Source organism: Atta cephalotes (genome assembly GCF_000143395.1).
Source record: "Atta cephalotes unplaced genomic scaffold scaffold00067, whole genome shotgun sequence".
Taxonomy (NCBI): domain Eukaryota; kingdom Metazoa; phylum Arthropoda; class Insecta; order Hymenoptera; family Formicidae; genus Atta; species Atta cephalotes.
Genome location: NW_012130131.1, coordinates 1,040,825 through 1,051,768, shown reverse-complemented (window position 1 = coordinate 1,051,768; position 10,944 = coordinate 1,040,825). Strand labels below are relative to the sequence as shown.

At 39.0% G+C, this 10,944-nt stretch overlaps 2 protein-coding genes across 2 annotated transcripts; one reads left to right on the top strand and one right to left on the bottom strand.

Moving 5' to 3' along the window:
* Nucleotides 1–557: 557 nt before the first annotated feature.
* Nucleotides 558–1,448, bottom strand: LOC105623901 (PQ-loop repeat-containing protein 3). The gene is made up of 4 exons (XM_012205273.1): nucleotides 1,300–1,448; nucleotides 951–1,173; nucleotides 756–876; nucleotides 558–691 (listed from the first exon to the last, which is right to left on the bottom strand). Exons 1-4 carry the CDS (start codon nucleotides 1,446–1,448, stop codon nucleotides 558–560), a joined length of 627 nt encoding a protein of 208 aa, XP_012060663.1.
* A 2,343-nt stretch (nucleotides 1,449–3,791) lies between these two features.
* LOC105623900 lies at nucleotides 3,792–9,047 on the top strand. The gene is made up of 6 exons (XM_012205272.1): nucleotides 3,792–3,905; nucleotides 4,105–5,002; nucleotides 5,201–5,471; nucleotides 5,666–6,323; nucleotides 6,413–6,581; nucleotides 8,650–9,047. The coding sequence occupies exons 1-6, from the start codon at nucleotides 3,792–3,794 to the stop codon at nucleotides 9,045–9,047; spliced, it is 2,508 nt and encodes an 835-aa protein (XP_012060662.1).
* Nucleotides 9,048–10,944: the final 1,897 nt, after the last annotated feature.

Here is a 10,944-nt window from a genome sequence, read left to right as displayed (position 1 = left end):
CTGAGTATATATTAATAATTTGTTGATAATAAGATGTTATTATAATTTTTTCTCATAAAAACAATATGATTATAGAATAGAACTTTGAAGATCACTGATTTAGAAGGGTCGAAACCACATGGCATCCTTCACGCGCGAGAATAAAATCTTGTTTATAGTTTTCTTGAGCTGCATAATCTTACATTTCAGGACAGTCTGGTGGATTCCATCGTCTCATTCGAATTAAATATATATAAATTTTTATATTAATATTTTACATTACATTTAACCATGAAACATATTTAAGATAAAATACAATTATGCTTTTTTAATTTTTTGTTTTTAGGATATGTAACGTGAGGAAAATAAATCAATGTAGGACAAATAATTTTTATATTTTATTGGCAGAAATAAAATATAGTATACCTTTTATGATAATGCTCTCAACAATATATTAGGTTCCATTCAATTTCATGCAAAAATAATGGATTTCTTTTTACTACACCTAATATATAGCATAAGTCGTCAATTTCATAGCATGCGGTTACGACTAGATGTATAATTCTCCTGTTATTCATTTAATCCTGCTTCAACGAACGGCTTCTGTAATAAAGGGCGGAGAACATGATACTAGAACTCAGTAGGACTGATATGATAAAGTTTCCCAATAGTAATATATCGGCAGAATCCATCCATATTGTGAATACTCTCGCTAAAACATAATTATTTAATTCCATCGTTTCCATCATTTTACATATGCAAAATTGAAAACTTACTCAAGTTAGTAAAGGCGGATATAAACCAAGTGAGAAGCGATATTGATTCTGCGTTTTTAGCTCGAAGTATGGCTAGTAATTGGACGACTTTACTGGAAGCTGAGATCGGTGTACACATTGGCTAAAAATTCAAGTATATCACATAAAAAATGTTTCAAAGCAATGGAAGAATTTGCAATACTCAGCACTACCTACCGCTAAAAGTGTAAGTATAACTTTTGGAACAATTCCCAGCAGCAAACAGCTGCTTAACGCAAAATATATCATGGTACATAAGAAAGACCACATATTGATCCTGCTCAAATATTTCAATACAAAGAATATCAGTATATATTCCTGGACTAATATTATTGGATATTCCAAGTAAGACAGCAACGAATATCCATTTGTATAATTATAACTAGTCATTACAGTGTAACTGAAAAATAAATAATAAGTTATTTGTAAAAGAAGTAATTGTGAAAACTTTCGCAAAAACGAAACTTTCGCAAAGCTTTCACAATTATTTCTTTAAATAATCCGGTGAAATATAATCTTGAATTACCTTGTTAATTCTAAAAGTAATCCTACCATCGACATTTCATCAGCTGATTTCACAGAAACTAATTTTAATATCTGTGGAATTTTCAATACGAAACACATGCCTATCGTTATCAGGCTCAATAAATCCGCAAATTGTTGCAATAGCGACATTTTCTTATTTATTCTTGCTTTTTAATTGTCTCTATACATATGTGAATAAGTTTCAATATAAAAATAATATTATAGTAGTTTTTAATTTACATACCGCTCATCAGCAACTCATAATTTTATTTTATTTCCTAATCTCTTTATGAACAAGTCAATAATGATGCAATCAGAACACATTTAGTTCCCATCAAGCTTTCCCCAAAGTATCACGTTTCATAAAACGTACATATGCCAGAAAGATTCTGAAACTGTCACTTCATCATTATATTTGACTGGATAAGAATTGTTTGCGCTATCAAAAGAGCGGATAACGAAAATAGATCACTAACAATTATAAATAAAAATATCTTCTCTTAGCCACCGGTATTTACGTCAATACTTGGCCGCAGTTGACCGCAGTTGCGGACATCGTCGAGCGATCAGCTGATCCCGTTGGCGCGGAATTTGTACGTTATCTTTCGATTCGGGAACAAGTGAAAGCAGGAACACTCAAAATTGATTTTCAATTACTGGTGGCACAATATTAAAATAAAATTTTTTTTTAATAAAATGTGGGAAAGATCTATCAATTAAGTTAATGTCACCTCTTATCTGATTATATTCTCTTATCACCTACTTGATTCTAATTTTCAAAAATTTAAATTTTTGCGGTTTTAAAAACTCACGATAGTAAACAGCAGACAACTTTATCGATAAAGTCGCGTATTGTATTAACGATTGTCGATATCTCGCGCGAACAAAAAATTCAAATTCTTAAAAATCGATAACCATCAAGAGACTATATATAAAATCAAATAAGAAATGAAAGATTCTAACTAAAATTTTAAGAATTGCGATTTTAAGAATTTTGAGGTAAATGTTTAAATTTCAAATTTAAATATCGACAGAATGTGAAGTGAAAAAATATATAAATCAAAACTGCGAGCGTTGGAATTTCCAAATTTTTATTTATCCTCTCAAATTGTCTACATACACGAGCCTAAATTTGCCTCACGTAATCATAAACATGAATTCGAAACGAAATATAATGAACACGTAACATAGTGTCATAACGTTCAGCATCAACGTACATAAGTACAATCGGCAACTTCACGAGTTCACGTGCGAAGGCATTCATGACGTAGTAGTTCGTAGTACTACATGCAAATCGCGTGCGGCGAGGTTGGCAGCGCCGATTGGCTAGGCGTGACGCTAGGCGCGCTAGGAACGTGACGAACCGGACTGAGCCGAACATGGTGCGAGGCGAAACGTGAGGCAGGAGACTGCTCCGCGTTGTCTTACAGATATCGATTGGGTCCCGGCGTGGGCACAGCGCGCGTCATGCGGCGATCATGAACGGCGTGCCCCGCGCGACGACGACGACGACGAGGCCTGGATCGCGATTATCGCGAGTGCGCCGCGGCCGATTTAGCGCGAGGGGTAAGCCGCCGCGGCGTCGTTCGTCCATTCGCCTCTCCCGCGTCCAGCAGCTCCAACTCCCGAGCACGAACATCCCCGGTACTCGTAACGTTTTCCCAAAACGTGCGTACAAGCCAACCTCGGCTCCGTCAACCTCTTCTCCTTGCCGGGCGCTGCTCCAAACTGTCCTTTAGCCGATTTGTCATTGTGCATTTACCGCCGATTCGGAGCACCTTGCTTCTCTCCGGAGAAGTTCTGTTTCCCTGTCATCGACAAGATTCGCGAAAAAAGCTGTATTTAGCATTAAACGCGTGATGAGATTCGACACTCGCCGTAGTTGCTGAATTGATAGACTTGGTTAGCTATCGAGTGACATCATGGGAAAATCTTTTGTAATTCATCGAGAAAAAATTCCAATCTATATTCTTTTTCTCCCGTTTCTTTTTCGGAAGATTCGTCTACTCGTGAATAATTTTAGGATGAATTAGCCTTGAGCTCTAAAGTCTTTGATCATAAGTAAAATGAATGAAAGAATTGATCTTCATGATTCATATATCTGTAGTTATGACACTCTAAAGATATCATGACTCATCCTTCCTATGTGTATGTTGTTCTATATGGAACTTACATAGATTATGCTATCACATTTCTGTTTTAGGATTATCAACTGCATCACTTTAGAATTTATCATTGCAGTTTCTCATAATGGACCATGCGCAGAGTACAAGCAAACGTACGAATATAGAGTTTGTAAGGCAATCATATATTGCCTGTAATACTTTTTCTCAGGTTCGATATCTACAGCATTGATCTAAAAATATTTAAAAAGAAAATGTGATTTGAACACTAACAGTCATGCTATTAAATTTTAGGGGGTGTCATGGAAATATCAAAAATTCTGGCTACTATAGACTTTTCAGTGCACAGGTGAAGCAAACGAAATTTGAGATGGACTCCCCGCCATCATGTTCGCTGAGCGCTGGGCCTCTCAGTGATCTTGGTAGCAGTGGCTTGGGGGGTTCGATATCTAGCGATTCTGTTAGAGCACATCTTGCGATGGAGGTAGGACGATTATATTTCTTCGAGTTAAAGATATCTTTTCATACAATGGCTATATCGGAGAAGAGAGCGCTGTTTGTTATCATTCTACTATCATTTATTAGATATAAAACGAAGAAGGACTGATACTATAACGATGACAGTACATTCTCCAAATGCAACCATATACCACTCTTAATCTCTGAAACAAAATCTCTTTTAGATGCAAGAGAGCGACATAGAGAGCAAGTCCCTATCGCAAGATTCTTTTGATTATTCGGATGGGATGTGCGGCGAGAATTTCAACACCCTGAAAAAGGGCCCAGGCTGGGGCGATGCAGACGGCAAATTGGAGGTCGAGGTGGTCGACGTGGCGATCAAGCCACCGCCAGAATTTCAGGATAGTCCATCGCCCCCAGACTCGGAATCTTCGTCGGTGCCGATTCTAAATTACGCGCGACTAATGAGACGCAGAACGCCACGATGGATCGACGACTATGCCGAGAATCTGATACAATCGATGGTAGAAGAAGCATTAGCAATTTCTTGCCGCATCTCTTGGCCGGAAGGAAGAATCGCGCCTGTTACGAATCCGGTTTCAGTGGTGATCCGATCCCAACAGATCAATCCTAAACGCATGTGGGATCTAATGACACCACCAGTATGTCAGGGCGCTGCTACCATCACTATTACCCCATACAATACGTTGAACCGGCCAAACTCACGCTGCTCGCTGGCCTCCTCGCGATTGTCCAGTTCACACAACTCTATCAACACTACTGGGCTTGGTCACAAAGCTGATGACAGCAGCTTCATTACATCCGCGATGTCGCACGATGTATTGACCACAAGTGAAATTAGCGACATGTATAATGTACCCTTTGATTCAGACATTTACACAGTGCCGATCGATGTAGTGCGACCGTTGCATGACTTGCGAACGCCACAGCGGCCTAAACGGCACCGGCATCATCGCAAAAGACGGCGGAACGTTTCTGCGAGTTCGCAGAGCGAGCTGGAGGCACACATCCAACAGGCGCGTCATTATTGTGGCAAATCCCGTGCCATCACGCATGTTATCAAATCACAGCGTTTGTTGGCTGATGTGTGCTGTAATGAGGGCAATCCCGTTGTCAGCGGTGGTGGTGGCGGCGGTGGCGGTAGTGGTGGTGGCGGTGGTGGTAGTGGTGGTGGTGGTGGTGGTGGTGGTGGTGGTGGTGGTGGTGGTGGTGGTGGTGGTGGTAGTGGTGGTTGTGGTGGTGGTGGTGGTGGTGGTGGTGGTGGTGGTGGTGTTAGCAACAGTAGCAATAGCGGTGCAGGCGGAGGTAGTGGTAGTGGCGGTAAACGACACAGCGTGCCGGGTACTTCTGGTCGTCACAGCGTCAGACCATCGAACGGACATGCACATAACATTGGTGAACCGATCCACATGACTTTGCACGAGGTGCGACAGTATCTACAGACATTGTACTCGAGCTCTAGCGATTCTAGCGAGAATAAGATCAAACGGGACAAGGCTCCTCTACTGGGCCATACACCAGTACATCTCGCCGCAACGCCTAAGGCCCTCAGTGTAAATAATAATAATAGGTAAGTATGATAATTTTTATGGATAAGATAATCAGTGAAAGAATGAATTTTTCGATAATGAATTTTTATTGTACATTGTTTTGTTCCTGTTACTTTTGATATAAATAACTTGAATTAGATATCAAAATATTCTTGGCTACTGTCAAATTGGCTCTGTCATTAATCTAATAATATCTAATGCTGTCTAATAATAGGTATAACAGTAATGCGCATACGGACTCGTCCACGGACACGCCGGTGTCTAATAAGAGCACTAGTAACGGCCTGATGATCCATCATCACAACAATAATAATAACAATCATAACAACAATAACTCTAATAATGTAAAGAAGCATAAGAGGAACGCATTCGTTGGCATCAGACACAAGAAAGCGCGCGACGAATCACATAAAGAGAAGAGTGAGTCCGAGCGAGAGAAGATGAAAAAGAGTCAGCGTAATTTCTCGTTAAATCTCAAGCAGACGCTCTGTAACATTTTCCGATTTCGACGACTAGGCTCTCCGGATCACTTTGTAGAGAAACGGAACAGCATCGTACAAGGAGAAATCGTTGAAGAGGAAGAGGGTGTCGATTCCGACCAGCATACAAACAACAATAACACCGCTCCATCTGAGGTAGAGCCATCCGCGCAGAAGCTGCCATTCTTCAAGCGCGCTTTGCCACCTCTGCCCAAGAGTAATAGTCAAATAGGGGTAGAGCAAGCGGAAGAGGCCCTTACAGCAATGGCACCTAAATGTGAGTCTCCGAACTCGGTTCAGCCGCAAGTTCCACCGCCTATCGTGCGACCAGAAGAAGATGCTGCTGAGGACACAAGTATGGATTTTGCAGCCAGTATCGAGAAAGTGAAGGATGTATGTAAATTTTATTTTTCTTTTCGCTGATTCTTGATATTAGGAGAAATTGCAGAGAATATTCTGTGTACTTTTACTTTCTGAAACAGTATGGATGGTATTGGGGACCTATATCTGGTGAAGCGGCGGAGAAGATATTATCTAATGAACCGGACGGCTCATTTATTGTGCGAGACAGTAGTGATGATCATTACATTTTTTCCTTGTCATTTAGACTCAACAGTTGTGTGCGACATGTAAGAATAGAACATGATCAGGGTAAGTTTTATTATCTTCACACTATAAGTAAGAGTTTAATGCCTATTACGGTCAAAGCTGGATTTTAGATGTTTTTAAATAATTTCTATGTGAATTTTTATATTATTTATTTTATATTATTTATATTATTAGGTGTACAACTTTGCTTCCGCCATTTTTTCCGAAATTCGCTTTATTATAAAAAACTGGTTATACATTTATGATTCAAAGTATTGTCCATCGCTGGCCACTACTTCCTCCCATCTTTCGGGTAGCGTATGAATCCCGCGTCGAAAAAACTGGTCATCTTTTGAGACTATCCACGAATCGATCCAATTTTTTACTTCTTCATAAGACCGGAAGTGCTGGTCAGCCAGGCCGTGTGCCATTGATCGAAACAAGTGATAGTCAGAGGGAGCAATGTCTGGAGAATACGGCGGGTGGGGTAGGACTTCCCATTTCAACGTTTCCAAGTATGTCTTGACCACTTTCGCAACATGGGGTCGAGCATTGTCATGCTGCAAAATCACTTTATCGTGTCTCTCGTTGTATTGCGGCCGTTTGTTTTTCAATGCTTGGCTCAAACGCATCAATTGCGTTCGATACCGATCGCCTGTGATTGTTTCAGTCGGTTTTAACAGTTCATAATACACTACGCCTACGAGCTGGTCTCACCAAATACAGAGCATGACCTTGGAGCCGTGAATATTCGGTTTGGCCGTCAACGTGGAAGCATGGCCGGGAACTCCCCATGATTTTCTGCGCTTGGGATTATCGTAATGAACCCATTTTTCGTCCCCAGTCACAATGCGATGCAGAAATCCCTTCCGTCTTTGCCTTTCAGCTGTTCACAAGCAAACAAACGCCGTTCAACATCTCTCGGCTTCAATTCGTACGGCACCCAATTTCTTTGCTTCTGAATCATTCCCATGGCTTTGAGGCGTTGAATGGCTTGTTGAGTCACTCCCAATGATCGTGCCAATTCTTCTTGATTTTAACACGAGTCTTGCTCAAGTAATGCCTCCAATTCTGCATCTTCGAAAACCTTCTCTCTTCCACCGTTATACCGGTCTTCGACATCAAAATCACCGTTCTTGAAGCGTTGAAACCACTCACGACACGTTCTTTCACTAATAGCAGCCTCACCATAAGTATTTGAGAGCATTCGATGAGCCTCAGCCACAGATTTCTTCATATTAAAGCAAAAAATTAAAACCTCCCGCAAATGACGAGAATTTGGCTCGTAAACTGACATTTTCAATCGAGAATAACTTTATGATGCAGACACAAATCGACTAATGTTTCTATGTTGATAGATGCCCAAGTTTATTGTATGACGTCTATGATCTATTTATTTCGACCACCACTTACCGCTAAAGCCATCTATAGGAAAACGGCGGAAGCAAAGTTGTACACCTAATAAATTTTTATACTAAATATGTAGTCATTTGAACTGTGCGCCGAAATGATTTTTTGGACTTATAAATGCAATTAAATTACTATATCACAAATTAAATTAATAATTATTTTAATAATTTGATGCTCAATCTGACATCCTATTATGCCCGTGTCACACTACGCTTTGAAAACTGAGGATTGCGAATTGAGGATTAGAATTCAGTCAATTAGAATGAAACGGATTAAAATTAAAATTACTTGATTGAACGAATTCTAATTCGTAATTCGCAATCCTCAATCTCCAATGTGACACGAGTATTAGAAAGATGTTAATGTAAAACTAAATAAATTTACAATTTTTAATAAGATACCAGATTGAGCATCAAATTATTAAATTGCTTATCAATTTAATTTATGGTATTATATAGTTTATTAATTGTGTTTATAAGTTCGAAAAATCATTTTGGCGCGCAGTTCAAATGACTACATATTTAGTATAAAAATTCACATAGAAATTATTTAAAAGCATCTAAGATCCAGCTTCGACTTAATAAATATTAAATTCTTACTTGTTATGTTTACATATATGGTTTTAATAAATCATTTATTATTCTTCACACTATAGAATATATATAATATTCTTGATCTTTGTTTTCATGCGTGCTTTAAATTAATTTCTTTCGACATACAGGTAATTTTAGCTTCGGCAGCTGCACGAAGTTCAAGTCGCACACTATCGTTGACTTTATCGAGAACGCGGTCGAGCATTCGCGCAGCGGTCGCTATCTCTTCTTCCTACACCGACGGCCAGTTCTGGGCCCAATGCGGGTACAGTTGCTCCATCCGGTGTCGCGCTTCAAACAGGTGCAGAGCCTGCAGCATACGTGCAGGTTCGTCATCCTGAAGATGGTGCGCAGGGACTTGATCCCGACCTTACCGCTACCCCGGCGGCTCATCGACTATCTCAGCACACCTCATTATTACAGCGAGCAGCTGGCGGCCGAACAGGACGACCGAGCCGAATCACCGGTCAGCTCGTCGACCGGTGAACTAGAGAAGATCTGCTTCACGCCACAGGGTCTCTCGTGAGGTATAGCCGTGTGACTTTTCCCTCCTCCGCTCCGCTCTCTGTGCAAAGAGATTTGCGCCGAACGTCGCTCGCGGCGTTAACGTAAATTTAATTCGCAGTTTAATTAAATTTTCGCAACATGTAAAAATTTACATCACCGTTTTCATTCAAATTCTGTCGATGTGCAAAAATTTAAAAGATCGCTGAATTAAATTTTGACTGGATATAATACAAAATTTCATTTGTAGCTGCATTAAAATATGTTATTGATGTATAATAATTTATTTTACAATTTAATTAATTTTGAGTTTATAGTAGCGTATAAGAATTTAATTTCTTAGTTTAAATAATACAAATAGGGGCGGCAACTTACCTCGCCTGTGAATGTGGAATTTTTGATTGACGAAAGGAAATGAGGGAAAGAGTACAAAATGACATTTTATTTTTATTCATTTTGTGCTCTTTGTTGCCGTCCCCTTTTTTACAATTGCGAATTGCGACGCTCTATCTAAAAATTGGCAACGGATCATTTATATTGGTCGTAATCGTATACTATAATTTGTAAGAATTGATTAATTACAATCGAGTATCATCCCCTCTCATTCAATTGTAAGAAAGGAATGCTCGACTGTGATTAGTCAATTTTTACAGATTATTGTGGCATACGGCGCATGGTTATGGCCAGTATAAATAATCCCAAAGTTGAATCTCTGCTACGCGCGTAGTTATACTGCCATTATGAATATCGGTATTTGTGCATATTTTAAAAAATTCAGTTGATTTTTAATCCAATTCTTGGATTTCCTTGAGCGTGGATTTCCACACATAAGCTAAATTTTAGGTGTGGAGCTCCACAATTCCACACCATAGTTGCCGTCCATGTGTACAAAAATTTAACATTTGCTGCTGAATTAAATTTTAATCAATATAAAGGAATTTACAGTCAGTAGCTTAATTGAATTATCATTAATGTGCAGAAATTGAACAACTAATAATGAAATTTTCGTTTATATGCCGGAATTTAATTCATGATTTGAATTTTTGCCATCGACGGTGTGATGTATGATTAATGATTTTGCGCTTGTGATTTTGACTTCGACGATTTATAGCGTATCGATTCGTAAAGTGAGTGATTGTAATTAAACTTAAAAGTAGAGGAATATATAAAGAAATTTCCGTACACTATATATCTAGAGCTGCAAATTATGGTCATTTCAATCTGATTTGATTATCGAGGGAAAGGAAAAAAATCAATTTATTCTATTTCAACAGAAATCGTGATATTATATATCGTAATATTCATTCTGTGTATGTACTATGCTGACACGAGAGCTTTTGAGATAATATGATTTTCTTTCTTTGAGATATGATTCTGTACAGCTTGAATCGCAGCTAAAGTAAAACTGTTTGCGGAATAGCCAATATGACTGAATGAAGGGAGATTCACGATGCGAAATCATTTATTCATCTCCTATCAAATATTTGATCACATCCCTGTTGTTAATTTATGCAGTACAACTTTAAAGACAAAAAGAAAGAGGAGACGCGCGATCGAAGCGTAAACAAATTCTGTATAGCCCTTTCTAGTTTCTTTTTATGGACTATAACGAATGGCAAGATTACATGTGACATAAACCACGCACAAAATATCCGTTTATACGTACACATATAAGTGCATATATAAATATACACACACGCGTATATATTGAAGGAAGGGAGAGAGAGAGAGAGAGAGAGAGAGAGAGAGAGAGAGAGAGAGAGAGAGAGAGAGAGAGAGAGAGAGAGAGAGAGAGAGAGAGAGAGAGAGAGAGAGTAGTAGAGAGAGAGTAGTAGTAGTAGTAGTAGTAGTAGTAGTAGTAGTAGTAGTAGTAGTAGTAGTAGTAGTAGTAGTAGTAGTAGTAGTATAGTATAGTAGTA

Excerpts from the sequence above, each read along its gene's own strand:
- LOC105623900 (XM_012205272.1), top strand. The coding sequence starts at position 3,792 with ATGGACTCCCCGCCATCATGTTCGCTGAGCGCTGGGCCTCTCAGTGAT. Across the intron at positions 6,324-6,412 it reads GTATCGAGAAAGTGAAGGAT|TATGGATGGTATTGGGGACC; the intron begins GTATGTAAATTT and ends TTTCTGAAACAG. Across the intron at positions 6,582-8,649 it reads AAGAATAGAACATGATCAGG|GTAATTTTAGCTTCGGCAGC; the intron begins GTAAGTTTTATT and ends TTCGACATACAG.
- LOC105623901 (XM_012205273.1), bottom strand. The coding sequence starts at position 1,448 with ATGTCGCTATTGCAACAATTTGCGGATTTATTGAGCCTGATAACGATA. Across the intron at positions 877-950 it reads TTATACTTACACTTTTAGCG|CCAATGTGTACACCGATCTC; the intron begins GTAGGTAGTGCT and ends TTGAATTTTTAG. Across the intron at positions 692-755 it reads ATCCGCCTTTACTAACTTGA|CGAGAGTATTCACAATATGG; the intron begins GTAAGTTTTCAA and ends ATTATGTTTTAG.